At 36.4% G+C, this 19,591-nt stretch overlaps 1 protein-coding gene across 4 annotated transcripts in view; it reads right to left on the bottom strand.

The window, feature by feature from the left end:
• Positions 1 to 1,166: 1,166 nt before the first annotated feature.
• hdx (highly divergent homeobox) overlaps positions 1,167 to 19,591 on the bottom strand; it is a 29,556-nt gene continuing 11,131 nt past the window's right edge. For all 4 annotated transcript variants that reach the window (XM_007892021.2, XM_007892043.2, XM_007892037.2 and 1 more), the window contains 8 exons: positions 18,206 to 19,318; positions 15,377 to 15,430; positions 7,791 to 7,937; positions 5,870 to 6,068; positions 4,608 to 4,732; positions 3,200 to 3,295; positions 2,203 to 2,325; positions 1,167 to 1,558 (listed from right to left, as the gene is read on the bottom strand). In XM_007892021.2, coding sequence (XP_007890212.1) covers positions 1,487 to 1,558; positions 2,203 to 2,325; positions 3,200 to 3,295; positions 4,608 to 4,732; positions 5,870 to 6,068; positions 7,791 to 7,937; positions 15,377 to 15,430; positions 18,206 to 19,318 — 1,929 coding nt within the window. In that variant the 3' untranslated portion in view covers positions 1,167 to 1,486. The remainder of the gene's footprint in view (positions 1,559 to 2,202; positions 2,326 to 3,199; positions 3,296 to 4,607; positions 4,733 to 5,869; positions 6,069 to 7,790; positions 7,938 to 15,376; positions 15,431 to 18,205; positions 19,319 to 19,591) is intronic.

Below are 19,591 nucleotides of genomic sequence, written 5' to 3'. Positions count from 1 at the left end.
GCCCAAGGTTTCGCCCTGCCTGGAATTGAACCCAGGTGTCTGGCTTGCAAGGCGAGTACTCTAACCATTGAGCTACAGGACTCCCAAGTGTTCTCATTTTATGCTTATATTTTAATAACTTAAATAACGTATAAAAACCGGCACGGACTGGTTAGGACAAAAGGGCCTGTTTCCATGCTGTACATTCTATGTAAACCTAAGCAAAATAGAACTTTATATACACTTCCTCCACCCCTTTTACCAGAATCATAGAATCATACAGCACAAAAAAAGGCCATTCGGCCCATCGAGTTTGTGCCAGCTCTTTGAATAAAGCAATTAATGTCAGTCCCACTCCCCAGCCCTTTCCCCATGACCCTGCAAACCCGTCCTCCTCAAATACCCGTCCAAAGGAAACTTTTGTTTGCAATGTTCGTACAATCTTCTGGTACAATTAAGCAGGTTAATTTAGTGAGTCTTCTATGATATCTTACAATGTATATAATGTTTAAACTTTATTTTTCTAGGTACATCTCTTTATTAAAATATATCAGACATTGAGGATTTAAATCGAGTTGCAATGGAATCCAGGGCTAAGGATCTGATCCTGCTCTAAAATCCAATTGGATATATTAATGCTTTCAACTTCAGTATGTGATCAAGGTCCAGGCATACTGTGCAAATGTTCTTTTATTAAGTGGGACTCAATATTCTGTACTTATAAGAATAATCCTTGCATTCCTATATGTAAACTAAGTGGAATGCACTGATCTTAAGAGTATACAGTTTAAAAATATATCCATGTAAATTGCCAGAGGGATTCAGTCTCATTGAATTTAGTAAAACCACACTATATTCCAATTTCTCTCGATGAATTGTACTAATTAAGTATGGAGAGATATAGTATTTGCTCAGAAATTGTTAGAGTTAGATTTTAGACGTCCTCCCAACGTGAAAGACGCTATACAAATGTAATCCTGTTGTTGTTTAGAGTACAAATTTACTCGTGTATAAATGGATCAAAGGTGAAATATTGTATACCCATGCAAACAACACTTCTCATTCACCCTCAAATTATATATTTTTAAAAAGTTAGTTTTTCGTACAGATTCACAACCCGAGGGGGTGGTTGTGGTCTGTCTGCCTTTTTTTTCTTCCAAAAAAGCATTTCACTTCCAACTAGCACCTTCTCCCAATAGTCCAGCTTGAAAGCAGGATCTCTCCCCTGTTTACTGTGTTTGAATCAACTTCGTGCAGTAAGTACGGTGTGAACAATATGTTCATTGGCTTTCACCTCTTCCAAGGAATAGAAGAAAATACCAAAATCTAGCAAAAAATTTATTCAGCATGTTATCTTTTCATCAGAAAGCTGAAGCATAATTAATCTTTTTTTCAACATGTAAAAGATTTAACATTAATACAAATCATTTTAAAAGAAGTCTGGGTATCACTTCCATAAAAAGCTGCTTCACACCTAATGTCACCCTCTGATACAGAGGAAACCCAATTAGCATCGTTCTCTGTTGCTCAGTGAATCCAAGTTGCTATCTGTTTCTGGAGGTACATTTGTCAGCAGCATCTAGGGAACAAAAGTCAACATTTTATCATAAGTGGCTTCAGCAGCTACAAAAAAAACTGAAAAACATCTCAAAATAGAAACAAGTGCAATTCTATAGTAGTAATCTGAGTAGCTCAGGGAATTCACTATTTTAAATATTGAGGTTCCTCAGCTTCTTTCAAAATATGTTACAACACTCACAAACAGATTGCAAAATATGACTGACAATATAGAAATCTATTTCATCTTCATGAAACGCTAAAACGCTTTAAAACGCTAAAAGCAGTACAAATTGCAGTTATTATACAATAATAATCCTTGCATTTGATATAGCTCCTTATCACGTCCTCAAGAGTTCTCAAAGCGCTTCACAGAATACACTGTAAAGTGTAGTGACTGTATACTTTGTGGGCGAAAGGCGGCAGCCAATTGCGCACAGCAGTGTCCAACAAACAGTCGTGGATTGAGTGACATTATTATTATTATTATTTGAAGGTGTTATTCCCCCCGAAAAAGCAATCCGCCACTTATTAGTGCTTTTCACTTCAGAAGGATTCCTAAAGGCACTGGATAATCGAGGGTTTGTGCCCAAGCTGGGGGTTGGATTCTGGAAGAATCTGTTTCTGTGCTGAAGAGTCTGTAAATCTTTGCATCACTGAACTCACCTGTTGCTGTTCTGTGTCATTCAATTTGATTGCAAGAACCAATTTTGCAGTGAAATTCTGCAGATGTAAATATTTCTCTCTTTGCTTCTCCAGTTCATTCTCAAGGTATCTAACTTCATCATTCTTAAAAATTTAAAACAAAAAAAAACAATATTAAGAATACATTAATAATTGTGCTGCTTACATCCAACACTGCCTAACATTATCATACATTTTCTGAGGAAGGGAGAGAGAAAAAAATCATTATTCAGCCACAGTGTTGCTGTGTAAGTTTCAACATCAATGTTACTCATTAATACTACAATATGAAAAGTGTGTTTCCACTTTTAACCTCAAATCTCAGACATTAAATAGTTTGGGAAGGTATAGCATAGCCTAGAAGCCCAGAAGAAAAACTCCATTCGCTCAGCCACAATATGTCATAACTCCATCCTAAGAATACTTCCTGTTGTACCATTGGAAATCTTTTAATTTCTCCCACTGGTTGAATGAGAATGCCAATTTAATGCCATATCGCCAAATTATGGAGATTTTCATTGCATTCTAAAAATGCAGTTCTGATATAAGCTGTCAATCATAATAGTAAATAATCCTTGCATTTGATATAGCACTTTTCACATTAGACGTCTCAAAGCGCTTCACAGAATATACTGTAAAGTGAATTGACTGTATATTTGTGGGTGAAATCATGAAACATAAATAGAATTTATGTGAACTTGGTACCAGACCCATGGTATTCTTTTGATGGCGAGATTGGGTTGCAATTTGTCTTGTATTTCTGGGATTTGGGTTCCATTAGTTTAATAATATTTAAAAAAATACAGACCAAGAAACAACCGTTCAATTGGAAGCTCTCGATTTTATTTAACCACATTAACTTGCTTATTTGCACTGCTTCCATTATTACAAATAGTATAAGCATCATATTGTAAATTGGTATAGGATAATTATCAGTTTGGTAACATTACCCTAATTGTCCAAATGTTTCAAACGTTACCTTGTAATTTAGAATTTTCTGGAGCTGCTCGACCTCCAATGTAGCATGATCACAACTGTTCATCTCAACTGTATCGTCATCAAGTATCTCTAATTTCTGCAGTAAACAACAGACCAAAGTTTAATTTCAGCAACATAATAATTCAATGTTTGAAAACATCTTTATTAATAACCATGTCATTTTGCAAGATCCAACTTTGCTTTTATATACTTTTAACTGAACAGAAATGTTGCTTCATTAAAGAGTTATGTAAAATCCCTCATCTACTCCAGGCAGGGCGAAACCTTGGGCAAGTTTCCTTACTCCACACAGAGCCTAATAATAATCCCTCCAAAACAAAAACAATAATAAATTGGTCATTTTCAATCTACGACTGTTTGTGGGACATTGCTGTGCGCAATTGGCTGCAGCGTTCGCCCACAAACAGTCAATTCACTTTACAGTGTGTTCTGTGAAGCGCTTTGGGACGTCCTCCTGACGTGAAAAGGGCTATATCAAATGCAAGGATTACTATTATTATGTTACTTGTACAGCAGAAAAAATGTTACTCTGTTTGATGGATTTAGAAGATCATGTGTGGAATTTCCCAGTTAATTACATAACATTTTCTTCCTTTACATTTGGCAGAATAACAGGATGCAGCCAGAGACAACTACAATAAAATCTTGACAACTTGAACCTAGGGATTCCAGGGAGAAACTGTAAAGTGATACCTGCAGATATTATAGCCTAATACTTGATCCAGTATCCTCATTCAAGAAATGATTAACTTTAAATTTGATTTCTGCAAACAAAAGGACAGAGTTCCAAGTGACCACATTTTTGGGGAAACAGTTCCACAGGCAGGAGAAATACCGGGCTCGTATTCAGTGTGGACACTTCGAACTTTAAAACATGCTGAGGGGCGGGGGAAGATAGGAGAAAAGTTCCGGCTTGGAGAAAGCCATCTTCACGTACACTGACCTGCATTGTTTTGGCCTGTACTGAATCAAGAACAAGACATGAATTGTCTCCACAATCTGTCAAATAGATATATCCCACCACTGAGCAAATGCAGTCTTTGCAGAACACTAATGTTGCCACAGCTGTGACCAAGAGGTCAGACCTTTCTTGAAAACTGACTTTATTCTACTGGGACTTCTAGCTATCCTTGACATTTGTTTGCCCAGAAACGATCAAGCCAAGGAGCTGAATGTTTTCAGCTCGAGGGCTTGCAACATTATTATACATTGTTCAAAGGTTGTTGTCTTTAGAAACACGAGTCAACTTTGAAACAGTTTTACGAGCTTACTCATCCGACTTAAGGTTTACTAAGGTCAAGCAGCATTTAGCTGGGTCAGATGAAGCAATTGCTGATTTCCAATTTGCTTTACAATGTGGAAATTGAAAGATTTNAAAAAAAGATTACCACTTTATCCAATGTTGGGATGCTACATGTCCCATCACTAATGCTTTCTCCATCACCATTCTCTTCTTCTGCTGCTGTCACTTTATCTTCCTCTTCCTCCCTTTGTTGCATTTCACCTGAAATACCTATTGTGGAGACAATTACATGGAGGTTGTAAAATTAGAATTTCTAGCATAATTCTTGCAAGGAGCCACAGAAAAAAAAACCAGTGCTAATGACAATCTATTTTGTAAACAATCAGTAAATGTTGTGCCCAAGTTCTGCATTGAAAGAATACATTAACAGAATCTCAGCAAAGAGCTCTGCTGGACTCAAATGCTTCATCTATTATTGGCCGTGATATACAAGCAAAATAACACTCAACCTCAAAACAGATCGTTGAGTTTTGAACTTCACCTTATCTTCCACTATTCATTTACTAAATTTAAATTAATCTCAGCAAGGCTACAAAGTACATTTCATAACATGGGGGGGGGGGGGGATTGAAGAAGCCTTTCGACTGACAATAAAAAATTATCTTTCATTGTCGGTTTATATGTATGTATTGATCTGATTAGAAAGGTGAATAGAAAACAAATTGGACAAAGAAAAAGTTTCTGAACATGAATAATTAGTAGGAAAAAATTAGAACAAGACTTTAAACTAGAAAAAATATATACCTACGTGGTGAATTGAGTATACCCCATTAATGAAAATAGTCTCGACTGGAAACCTTGCATACAATATTTGCTTAGACCTATCTGTAATGTGCTGAACCCCATTTGGATTCTTAAACATTGCCAAAAATGAAAGCAACTAACCAAATTTACAACAAATTATGCATGATAGGCACAATCCATAGATCCACAGCCATATAAAAGTTGTCCAAATTGTTAATTATTTATAGGTAGATATATTTGGAATCTTGAAAAAAATCAAAACAACAAAACCTTTTTTTTAGTAATTATACATAAGTAATTTATCTGATAGATAGGTACATGTTCTTACCCTACACTACATAGGCATGTTTCTCTGCCAGCAGCATTTGCTAAAACATTTGACAGAATGTTTTAATTAAAATATTAGCAGATTGAATTAATGCATTTTAACCTTTATTATTCAAGGAATAGGCTTATAAACAAAATATAAATATATTGTGGCAATCAGAATTCATTTTAATAATCACAAAATACACACTTAAAAAGAAGCTGTTACATAAGTCCAAAGGAACATTTTTGCATTTCAAAATCCACATTCTTTCAAGCCAGTCATAATTATTGTACCTTCAGATAAACAGACATCTTCTTCGTTCTTGTCATTTTCCTCTGAGGCTCCTGGACTCTTTGATGATTCGTCGCTGGTCATGGACAAGAAGGAAGTACATGATTCAGGTGGATTGGAAAAGTCAGCTGGTCCACTACGGGTAGGAGGTAGGTCAATTCCCATCTGACGATATTTCCTTCTTCGATTCCCTATCCATGTCTTTACAGAAGAATATCAAGTGGTCAGTATATTCATACATAATGATAGAATTCAGTGCAAGGAAAGTAATATTGCTGGGAGTTTCCGTTACTTCTAAGCCTTGTTTTTCAAGGTTATTTTTAACTTTCTAAAACACGTTTTGAAAAACAGTAACTATCTGGGATCAAAGACAAGCAGAAAACATTTCTCTACTGCTGGCATGCTGGAAACAAGGGTCAAGAGCTCTGCGATCCTACCCCACAAGAAGGGCGCTATATAAATGCAAGTTGTTGTTGTTGTCGTAGCATTCTGTTCACCAAGTATGACTATTCCCATTAGATCAGCACTTTGGATCTCAGAGTTGAGGATATAGCCACACCCCAAAGACTTATTCATAAGCCAAATAAACTGTAACCATGAATAATGCTTTTGATTATTGTGGACATTTCCAGGAACATCTCTTCAGAGAAGATTCATTCCTAGGGACATTCAGCTCACCAACCTCCCAAGTCAAATGTTATAATTAATCCACATGAATAATTGGGCAGAAATAGGGAGATTCAGATTAGAGCGAGATGAACACGATCTTCACATATGTTTTTTTTTCTAAATATAGCAAAATACACTGTAACTTCTAGTATTAACTAAACTGGCAACCATAGCATTAAAAGCATAATTTGTACACACTTGTAACTCAACACTACATTTTACAATATTCACTAAAATAATGTCACTGTCAAGAGAGCCAGTTAATGTATGTGCAACAATTTGAAAATCTTTAATTCAGTAGTGCATTTATTAATCATAATGACAGATTGGGGTGACATATTTTATTATGACTGATTTGGGAGAAAAACTTTGGACGTTATTCCTGATACATCACAAATTAGCATGGATAGATTTAGTCAAATACATACAAACTGACCAGAAATTTATGGGTTATCAATGAACTACACTACAACATTGGAACATCACTTCAACACTAACCCCGAAGACTGATACATCAGTAGGTGAACAGATTTAAGGCATCCAATCTCAGCCACAGGCACCATGAACAGGCTGAAAATGGCCTTAACATTTGTAACTGTAGTAAGGGGCTTGAAAAAGTGAAGTTGAACAAAGAAACATTTAAACTGGACAAAGGTTCTATTTCTCCCAAATGTGTGATTTATGATTCATACATATTTACTGTTTGGATTTAGTGCAACAATAAACCAATTCTGAAACTATTAAAATGGCACCGTGAACAATTTCAAAACTGTACCAATCTACATGCAGTGAGTTTGCACAACATTTCCAAACCACACATACACACAATAAATTATTAAACTTATCTTCAGATGCAGTATCTGAGAGATTTGTATGTAAACACAAATGGTGAACTGTAGAGATGAAATTGCTTCAACAGTAAATTAACACATCTGTCTTGATGTTTATTGCACAGCTTTGTTGGTTNAAAAAAGTCTTCATAGTGAACTCTCAAGAGTATTATGGATAAAAATNAAAAATGTGAAAGCTGGAAAATCTGAAACAAAAACGGAAAATACTAGAAATATCTTGATGATGCTAAGCTATTTTTGGTACAGTTCAATGCCCTGCCCTCAATGTATAGAGCAGCAGCTGACACTGCACTTCACCATGCAGCACTTTAGATCTATTTTAAGAACCCTCAAGTGGGTGAAGATTCATTGTGGTTTCAACATCATGTACGTTTTCATTATGGAAAAAAAGAATTACTCTTACCTTGACAATTTCACAGTCAACATTCAGTTCCATGGAGACAGCTTCTATTTTATCTCTGCATATTGAGCCCAGACTGGTCATTCCGTTGCCCCAATATTTTTTCAGAACAGCCAGATCATTCTCGCTAAATTGGGTACGATCTTGTAGCTTGAAATAGGAAAAAAAACACAAATTTTATATAAAGAATGAAACGTATAACAATGCTTTAAGAATATTTTATTAAAATAGTGCAAAATTAATCAATCTATGCAATTAATTTCAATATTACAGAATATGATACACCCGTGTAATGGTTGATTCTGATTAAATATTGTAAAATCAGGCAACATTCTGTATTCAAGAAAATGTTATTAAAAGCACAATATGCTACTTGACAAATTGCATTATTGTAACTATGCAACAAGCATCAGACAAATTGGCAACACAGTCAGTGAACCAGAGTAGTTAAATTAGTAATGCAAATGACTAAACTACGGCATAATTACAAGCCTTCAACATTCACTATCAAAAAGACAGGGTGCTGGGGGGAGTTGGAAATATACAAAATGTTTAAAAAATAATAATCTTTACATTGATATATCCAGGAGGATGTCTCAAAGAGCCTCATATGATTTACTGTAAAGTGTAGTGACTGTGGATTTTGTAGCCAAACACAATCGCCAAGTTGCCCACAGGAATTTCCCCCAATTGGCCAGAAGTGAATTACCAGTTTGATCTAAGGGAGTGTAGCCAGGACCCGGGAGAAACAACCTTCTCTGGTCGAATAGGGTCCTTGGGTTTTTCGCGTCCAAATCAACAGGTAAACGGACCTTGGTTTAATGTCTTACCTAAAGTAAGACACCTCTGACAATACAACACTTCACCATCACTGTTTAGCGTGTCAACCTAGACTATACGAGTTCTAAATCCCAACATGAGCTTGAACCCACAACCTTCTGGAGTCCTGTACCGTGGAGTCCTGTAGCTCAGTGGTTAGGGTACTCGCCTTGCAAGCCAGACACCTGGGTTCAATTCCAGGCAGGGCGAAACCTTGGACAAGTTTCCTTACTCCACACGCCTAATAATAATCCCTCCAAAACAAAACAATAATAAATTGATCATTTTCAATCCACGACTGTTTGTGGGACACTGCTGTGCGCAATTGGCTGCCGCGTTTCGCCCACAAATATATGGTCAATTCACTTTACAGCATATTCTGTGAAGCGCTTTGAGACGACCAGAAGACATGAAAAGGACTATATCAAATGCAAGGATTATTATTATTCTGACACAGGCGAGAGTGCTGCCAACTGAGCCAGGCTGGATATATGTATTGTAATGAAGATGTAATGTCACCAATACAATATGTATCTGGATGTGTCATGATACAAATGGGGCAACATAGGATTCACATCTACAAAGGTTTTTTCATATCTGTATGAATCCTCACAAATAAAAGACCATTCACACACCAAAGAGATAAGTGGAAAAGAAGGTTGTATACAGTTCGGCAATACTACATACAAAAGGTTGAGGTCGTTCCTCAACAGACCACTGCGGAAGAAAGCATTACAGGACTCAATTCATGCAATGCTGAGTTGTTCATATAACCCTTTGAACACAGTGGATTTGGAAAGCCTAATTCACAGATGCTCTGCTGATTCAATGTGGTAAAGAAGATACAAGGACATACTTGCTTGACAAGAGCGTCTGCCTCCTGAATTGCACAATGTGATATGGCTGCTTAAATGACAGTAGTTAATTTCAGACAACAGCAGGGGAATTAATGGGAGACAAAGCAGATGACCTTCACTGGGATAAAAATGTATAGCCTCACAGCCCTGCATTCAAGATCCCCTTGAAGTTGTGACCAAGGTAAATGCTTTTAGTAATCATGGAGTCCTGTAGGATATTGGCTAGAGCACTCGCTTTGCAAGTGAGAGGACCTGGGTTTGATTCCCGGGCAGGGCGAAACCTTAGGCAAGTTTCTTTACTCCACACACCTGTGTTTACTTAGTAGTAAGTAGGAACCCAGTTGTTTATCAAGTTCAATTCTCTATTTTGGTAGCAATTTGCACATTGGGAACATTTAACAAAAATATTGTTAGAATTCTTACATTTTATTTGAAAGCCCAAAAGCATACATCTTTGACCATGTACTTGGTCAATATTTTTTAAAACTTCTTATTTCTCCACTTGGAGTCCTCCATTATATTTGTCAAGAAGTTTGCAATATTATTTCAATGAATGCCTCAACAAATAAACACAAGTTGTTAATATTAAAGAAAACAAAAGCTTTTAAAAAGTCAATTTGAAAATATTTAACAATAGAAGATTCAAACACATTGGCTGAATTGAACTGATGCAACACTGAACATGAAAATTTAAAACAAACTAAGACAAAAGAGATGATTGTCTACATACAAAATATTGTGAAACTAGGTGCTATTGCTACAGCTGACACCTATTGCAGGAAACAAACTATTCCATACACAGCCACAGGATGGAGTCTGTGCATCAATTTTTATTCTCAGCAAAGTTTAAAGACAAAGTACAGCAGGTTGGTGATAAATAGGGTTATTCTAATTTTTCTTCACATGCCAAGATCTCAATCTCAGACGTGTCATCAAGTACAAATGACATTGTTAAGAGACTGGTGGGTTCATCACAGGAAGATAAAAATGGAACATGAGATACTTTGGCAGTTTTTGTGCCTGGTTCAGGAATAGAGGTGTCTTTTTTCACAATAACTGGCATACTATCAAGAGGCAGCGACAAAAGGAGAAAATGTCTCATGAAATTGATCTTGGCAGCATAAACTGGACAAACTGTGATAAGATATTAACAAGGAAGTCACAGATTCCTATAGTTTAATACATAATCCAGAAGCCTTGGTTCTGCAACTGATAGCTCTGCGTTTTAACATCTATATAGATGTAGCAGAAAAATGCTGGGAGTGTTCCAGTTATAGTGTGTGAAGCTGTGTCACTGGTATTCTGTTTTGGATTTGTATAAGATTATGACGTATATCTGGTAAAGATCACATTAGCATAAATGGAATTCATTTTAAACACCAGTAACTGTTTCTCTAATGTTAATCTTTTAGAGGATCAACAGTTCAGCCATATGATGTTAAATTGGAGTAGTCACAGTCATCATATCTAATGGTCTGCAGAGATTTACCTTGTACCAAGCCCACATGTATTTTTTTTTGCAGCCTGACAAGACTCAGCGTATTCAACCTCCAAGTAGATATCGGCTTTGCAAAACACTGAACAGTTTGTCCACTTGAGGCTGATCTTCCTCAAAGATTTTCTCTTTTTTACCAGCCATCTGCACAAAGGTAACCTGTCTGTTCTCCCAGTTTGTAATGCTGGATCATGCTTGAAAGAAAAAAAAACTGATCGGAATCAAGTGTGGCCACCATTTTATAAGTGTTGGTCATCTTCTATACAAAATCATTACTTGAAATCTTAGGAAAAAATAATATTTTTCACCCAGATCTTTTATGAATCTTGCCCCAAGTAATATTTTTTTTCCAGTTTTTTTTGGTGCCAAGCATCTTCAATCACTATGTCCGACCATGTCTACGGTCACCTCCCCTTGGCTCAGAGTCATGCTCTGTCACTGTCAAGCACTCTGGGACACTACCCTGCGTGAAGGGCGCTATATAAATGAAAGTTGTTGTTGTTGCCATATTCACTGTAAAACAGTGGATGCTGGAGAAAGATGTTAATCCAAAAGGCAATAAACCAGAATTAGTAGCACATTCCTGTCGCTTAAAAGTATTGACTGAATGCTGTGTCGCAAAAGCCGTCTTGAAATTTAAGATGCACCTTGAAATTGATGTGTATTTGTAGTCAGGAATCAAAATTATACAATTTAACAGATATAGAATGGAAGAAATGGTATAGTTTTAGGTCCGAAACATGACAGGAGTTTGAACCAGCACCACAGATACTTCTGGTTACATTGAGGATTGAGAGATAGATTAAAAGCAAAACTTGCGCATACATAAAAATAACAATAACAATGTACTTCTCCAAATGCTTAGCAAGTAAATACCATATATTTTGTGGTATTCAAAAAGACAATGTTACCAATTCAAATTGTGTCACTCAGCTCCTGATTTACAAATTTAGATTTGTACTTTCCTATGAATAGCTCAAGTATACTGTCCTTTGCAGCACACTGATTTTTAACAGAATATGGAGGATAAAGATGATAATGCTCAACATTTGATAAATTGCTACACTGAGGGGCCAATGTGTGTCAATGGTTTGGCTGATTAATCAAGGACCATTCAGTCCATTGACATGGTAATTAAGTACATGTAGTGCATAAAGTGAGTTTTCAAAATATTAATCTAGAGGCAAAGCAGAATAAATTCACTCAAGGATATAACTTTAACATTTATTTTCTTATTTCTTCCTCTCCCTGCGACATGTTGAAATACTACTCCACAAGAACTGGCTCAACTATCTCATTCAATTGGACATTCTTCATGTGTGCGAGGGCTGGCAAGCTATTTTCATCATGACAAGTATCAAAAGTCAAGAACAATCATATCCTTATCCATTGCTCTTCCCGGCAAACAGAGAATAAGGGCCATAAATAGAAAACCATTTTTACTCTTATTCAGAACCTATGCCAAGGGCCCAAACTCACAATGAGGCAGAATAACTTCAAGGTTGAGGAGAACAGCAGTGAAAATAAGATGTCAGCGCAAAACTTTTTCTTGACACCCTTGGTTAGGTGATGCTTAGTTTAAGCTTTAAAATACACCAAATCTTGAAGGAAGAAGTGAAAATGTGTCAAGTAAAGAATTAAGCCTCAAGACCCTCCTCTTCGACCATGCCATCAGCCACCCCCCTTCCCCTCCCCTCTCCCCCCTTGACCCCAGCTCGGGTCTGAAATGTTGTACTCTGTCCAGCGCCTTGAGACGTCCTCCCAACATGAAAGGCGCTATACAAATGTAATCTTGTTGTTGCTACGATCCTGAGAAATAATGAGATACAATTACAGCACCATGAGGAACAGCGTATCAGTTGGACTGGAAGGTAATGGCTCAGACCTTCTGCAGGTTAGCAGGCAAGATATTATACATTATTTGCTTCGCTGATGATGGCAATTGTAAAATAGGTAACAAAATGGTATTTGTGCCATTGGAGTTCTCAGAACCAAAACAGCAATTGTTTGTGCCTCCAGTGATATAATGAACAGGGACTTTGTTGACTTAAACAAGCTGAATCGTTGAAGTACTCACTGTAATCTCAAAGTTCTAAGTTTAAAGTTCTATTTGTCTATATGCCCAAATTTATTTCCATCCTGGTAAATTAGTCTGAAAACATAGGTATCAACAATTCTAGGGAATCTACATGAATGCTTTTTACCCAACAATAACAACAAATTACATTTGTACAGCGCTTTTCACATCAGGAGGACGTCCCAAAGTCAGGGATTTGGATCCGAGCAGGGGGTTAGGATTAGGAGTGCAGGAAGACTTTGACATTGAAAACAAATTCAGTGTCAAATAACACAATTGTAACCAGCTTTTCTGTGATTAGTAACTGTCAAACATAAACCTAGTTTATTTTGTCAACAGTCAAACATAAAACCGCTTGTTTCTCTTCTGATGTTCTCAGAAGCGATACAAGCAGAATAAGAAAATCCTGTAATAAGATTAAGTGCTCTGAGATGCTGTCTAGCATAAAGGGCGTTATATAAATGCAATTTTTTGTTGTTGGATATGCATTACAGCTAAATACATTTTCTGTTATGCTGCAATTTACAGAATAATTAAAAAAATTTGGAAATAAATTAACTGAAAAAAGGAGGAAACTCTGTAGTAACTACTTACCCCCGGATGTAGCCCAAGTAGTTTTAAAACTACTGTCAGCAACTATCAACGGGGCTCTTCCACAAAGTTTTGCATTCATCCAATAACAGTGGAGCAGATGCCCTGGAGTATAAAGCAAAGGGGATTCCCCCTCAACTCAGTCTAATACCTAACGTTTCTTACCACAATCAACAATTTTGAGACCAGTTTGTCAGTGCTCCTTTCACCCTCCAGTATCTTCTGAAGTGAATATGCACCAAGGGTTTAGCCTCATTTAATATTTTTGATAAACTTTTTTAAAAATAAAAACAATACCGCTGGGAAAACATCCAGGGTACAATGACAAAGTGCTTACCCCAAGAGTTTCCTTCTCTTAAAACTAATACTATGTGATATATATACACTGAATTAAAAAACACTGACTTTTTCCCCTCTAGTAATCAACTGTAGACCTCTGATAAACTTTGTGGGATTACATCAATTCTCAATGCTTTAGTGAGGAATAGGGAATCACAGATGGAGCTCTACAGCATGTCATAGCTGACTTTGACCAGGAAAGTATCAGTGCTATGGACAGGTCAGAAGCTATATTGAAGGGATTTGAATAAGGAATGGTGTAGAAGTACCTGGGTGGCAATTACATATTCAAGAGAGAAAGATTCAAGATGGGAGGTAGTGTAAGAAAATAAAAGAATTTAGTGGTGGTCTTTCTAAGAAGGAGTAATGACAGTGGTTTTAACAGAGTTCTGATCTGCTGTTCACAATATTCAAAGTATTGTTTCTCATATTGAAATAAAGCTAATAATATCATGCTATGTGCAAAAGATACCAGAAAAAGTAGTTGATAATGAATCCATTTTTTAAAAACAAGCTGAAGAAATATCTGGTTTTCAAAGGGGAACTGGTGACATGTAGGAAGAGATAGATGACAGTTCATGTGCTGCTGAAATCAGCAATAGTTAGAGTTCGCTTTGAGAACAGACCAGGGTTGAACAGTGGAAATGGATGAATATTCTAGTTTTGATTTATTACCTTTAAGATACTATAACTAGTTATGCAGAACTTTTCCACTGATTAAATGGGTATGGTAGAATCCATAATGGGCTGTAGATTGTAGCAGGCTTGATGACAATTTCATCCACATTTTCTTATGGATCCTCCATGCAGTTTTAAAACCAAGTAGCACAAGTTTATTACCCAATAGTTCTCAATGTTTTATGAACATGTAATTACCAGCCTTCAAACATTATTTATATGGTGTATAATTTTTTTCAGCATGCGTTCAAGATTATATACAACATTACTGTAAGTTATAAGGTACTATAAGTCTGATTAATTGCCATCTAAATATGGGTTTGTCAATGTTGGCACGATGAAGCTAATGGTATCAGGTATAAGTGCACAGAAAAGATGATTTAAAATATTACCCATTTCCCATATCACTGGACACATAATATACTTGTGATCTTATTCTGATGCAAATCATTCAATTTTACCTTCATCAGGACTGCAGCACCATTTGTACCACAATCGATAAACACTTCAAAATGACAAGTTTTCAATCAACAATAGTGAAGAATCATTTCACTATACTTTTATTACAATTAGAAAAAAATTTTTTCTTTTTTTTGTTACAGATGCTGATTGTGAGAAGTGCCGAATACTAAGAAAAAAACCTGTTGAGCAAAGGGATAATACGTCATGCTCATAAACACATGGGAGTAACAAGCTGCAGATAATTGAGTGAAACATTCAATACTTCACTTACTGTTCTTTTCCTTGAGGTTCCTGTCATACAAGGCAATAAAAGCGATCCTGATACCTGCAGAAGAAAATCATGTTATGAATAATGAACGCATTCATCTTAAACTAAACACAAGGCAAAAATGTTACCGAAAGGTTACCAGTATCCCGGTGTCTTCTAAAATAAATAACAAGTATGAATACATCACAAGTGGTTTGAAACAAACCCCAAGAATACAGCTAAACTCAACCCAAGAACACAACTGAAAATAATTGCATGCTTTGTATTCTTCAACTTTCCAAAATCTATATTATTATAAATAACCTTAGGTTCAGCGTTTACATATAATATGCACAATGCAGTACCACATTAAAATAGTCAAGTCTAGCAAGGCTCCAGAATTCTAAATTCTTATGCTTGTTCTGTATCAAAATATATTTTACTATGATTGGGCTGGCCGTTTTTTTAAAAAAATTGACTATATTGTACTACATTTCATCATTTAATGCTTGGACAGCAAACTATTCTGCTCTCTTTTTGAGGTACAGCTGCTTTATATTAGTATAATCAGATATTATTGGGAGTCATTTGTAAAGCTGTTTTAAATCAAGGCACCTGGGCAAAATTAATCAAGAAACTATTTGAATTGGGACACTTATCAATAAGAAATAATGGTTGGGAACAATTTTAGAATATTCAAATCCGAATAAATGCTATATCAAATGCAAGGATTATTATTATTATTACTGCAATCGGCACTTTTTAATAGGCCAGTCTGAGATTTCCAGTTATACACAGTTTAGGGTATATCTAAAAATTATTTACATCAATACAATCAGTATGACTTTTTATTTGATTTGCTGTTTAATTGCATTAGTCACTTTGAATATCTGTAAGTTGTTTCTGTAGCTCACTATATGCCTTGATAGACTATTTGTCATTGAGCCAGTTTGCTTCTTTCTGGCAAGCAAGTATTGCATTTCAACATTGTTTTCATCAAAGCAATCTTGATGCTTATATTCTGTGAAGCCAATGGATTCAGAAGCAGACTGGCATACAATACCTTTAAAAGCTTGCCATTCTTTTTTTAAACCACCCATCTGTTTTAGCTTCTGTTCAGATGTCAGGGCTTGTTTGCTTATCAAAGATCCTCAATAGTCTAATTTTTAGATTACCTAACATTAAGGCATTTTGGCATTGATGCCAAAACACTGTAACATTTTGGAGAAATCATATGAGCACATTTTGTTCAGAACCATAGGAATTTGTAGCACATGAGATTACTCGACCGATCATGCCAGTGCTGGCTTTCTGAAAAACGTCCCATTTTGTTTAGTTCCATTCTCCTGCCTTTTCTCAATACCGTCGAGATTTCTTTTCCTTTTTGAATACTTATTTAATTATCTCTTGCAAGTTAATCTTGACTCTCCCTTAACCACCATTCTAGGTAGGGCATTCCACAGCCTAACAATCCTGTGTTCAAAATGGTCAGTATAACACATTGCATCACACGTTCAACAGAGCAATAAAAACTCAGAAAAATCAATTTGAAAAGTGAATTGAACATAACTGATCTATGTGTTGTTTAGAACAGATGCAGAAGGACCTATGGACAAAGTTACTATTTCTCTCCCTTCTCTCCAACAGTCAAGAAAACAGAAAACCACAAAACAGACAGGTCCAAATGATTAGTTATGATTATTATTAATAGCATTTGCTATGACACCTATGATGTAGAGACGAATCAAAGCATGTCACAGGATTTACAGTTAAGGTGTAATGACCGTGTATTTTGTACAGACAATTTGTGCATAGCAATGTCCCACAAACAGCTAGGAAATGAATGATCAGTTTAATCTAGGGGATTGTAGACCAGGAGTAGCTCCCTTCTCTTTTCGAATGAGGCTGCAGGGTCTTTAACAGAACCTTGGTTTAAAGTCGTATCCAAAGGCCAGCACCTCTGACAATGTCCCAGCCTTGCACTGGAGCACTAGCCTTGGCAGTGAGCTTAAAGTGTTGACAAAGGGCTTGAATAGATAGGTAATCTTCTGACTTAGAAATGAGAGGGCTACCGGCTGAGCCACATTAGTCGATTTGCTAAGAATCTAAAAATTCCACAAAAATAAAACACACGAGTTCTGAATTCCTTCGCTTCTGGGTTCAGAAAGCCAAACATTCTAACTTTTGAAATACTGAGCCATTTCAGTGCTTATTTCAGTCACTTTTTTCCAATAGATCATGTACAAATCCAATTTAATTTAGGTTGTTTTAAAGTTCCCATCAATTTGGAGTTAGAAGTNAAAAAAAATACACACTGAATATGATCAGACAGGAGTATTTTCAGAAAAAGACATTAGGGTCAAATACATTTTGGTATCTAAAGGGATTCCTTAATCAAGATAGTGAGATGTCACACTGACTCGCAGGAATGTTACTATGACACAACCTGCTTTCAGATGCAAGTTCCCTCAGATCAGCGTGACATACCTCCTATTACTAAAATATTCCAGACCCACTCTGATTACTTAATTATGGAAGCAATTTTTTTTTAAATCACCTCATGTAAGACTTCATTACCATAAGCAACATAGAATCTATGGATAGAATGCTCATAAAAATCTAATGACCGATCAAAAAAGAAAATTAAGCTACCCAAAAAGAATATTGGAACTTTAATTTCTGGAATTTCATCCAGTTTTTAGAAAATTTTCTTTTAAAATCAATGAAAAGTTTAGTATCAGAATAAGGTGACTTTGTACATGCATGTATGTATGATGCCATTTAATTCCACATTTCCTATTAAAAATAAATAGCAGTCTTTATTAGATTGATAAGACTAAGACATATTGTTACCTGATAGTTACTTTGACTCAGGGGTAGCCTTTGGTTGCTAGTTGTTGGAAGACTGAAACGGTCTTCTGACATAGCAGCTGTACTGTATAGGGTCACTGCAGTTCCTGGTGGTCGAAAATCTCTGCTACGGTATAAGACACTTGCAGAGGCATCCCTTGGATTAACCTGCTGTGAGGTTATACTAATGTTTCTCACTGGTGATGCCCGAGATGTGCTTGAACTTTCCATTTCTTTAGCTGCACCTCCTTCAGAAACTCTTGATAAATTCATCATGCCTGAACCCATAGATGCAAGTTCTTCCTCTCTGGCATATTCATCAACATCCCCAGTTTCCATGGCAATGGAAAAGCATCCACTTTCCGTTTGACGGGAGCTCTGAAAAGAATGCTCCCCTTGGTTCCTTGGAGAGTGTTCGCTGCTTGCTAGTGAGTATACCTCACGAATCTGAAGTGAACTGACAGAAGGGTCTCGACAATGTGAATTTTGTCTTGCATTGGACAAACAGTTCAATGGGCTGCCAGAGGAAAGAGGCTCATAGCTCATTTTCCGTGGACAGCGAGCCAGTTCTGTATTAAGATGTTGTTTTGGCCATCCAGCTGGTTTAGATGCTACAGACTCCACTCCAATCTGGATATAACTAGTGCTGTAGCTTTTTGTGCTGGGGGAGTACATTGTGCTGCTGGAATTGTGCAGATTTAGTTGTCTTGATCCAGAAGTCATTTTGTCACAGAATGCTGTTGCAGAGCTTTTAGAAAGAGATCCACGCTTTTGAACACCAATTTGCTTTTGTAATTCCATTTCGGTTATAGTTCGCCCAACTGGCCTGTGGATAAGACCTTTCTGAATTTCACGTCTATGGCCATCATTCTGATGAAAAGGCCCTTGTCCACTGGCACACTGGGTAGAGGTAAACACACCTGTTACCTTTATATTTCTACATGGAGTTGTTAAAATGTTTTTTTGGCATGGAGAGGGAGGAATGAGGACTATACTTTTCACAGGTGTGTCTGATTTTCCATCCGTACCGTTATCTTCTCGTCCGTGTGTAGGCAATGTATTGTCTGAATTATATTTTGTTGAATTCAGTTTTCTTCTTTTGTTGCCAATCCAGGTCTGCAAAACAGTTAAAATTATTAGGCAAAAAAGGTTTTTTTTTGAAAAAGAAACAGAAATGAAACAAGCCCATTGGTAAAAGAACATAATAAAGCCTGCTTAAAACGGGCTTTCATTTGCAATGGAGAGGATGATTAAATACTGCCCATTCACCAAAAATGTTTCATTTTGAACGTATGTTAATATTTAGTTGCATTTATTATTTCATACATATTTGCATTGCTCTCACGTTCATTCTGCACTGCTAGTTTCATTCATTCACTGAGAATCGGG

Source organism: Callorhinchus milii, unplaced genomic scaffold (genome assembly GCF_018977255.1).
Source record: "Callorhinchus milii isolate IMCB2004 unplaced genomic scaffold, IMCB_Cmil_1.0 Scaffold15, whole genome shotgun sequence".
In the NCBI taxonomy this organism is placed as follows: domain Eukaryota; kingdom Metazoa; phylum Chordata; class Chondrichthyes; order Chimaeriformes; family Callorhinchidae; genus Callorhinchus; species Callorhinchus milii.
This window is presented reverse-complemented; position numbering and strand designations above follow the sequence as displayed.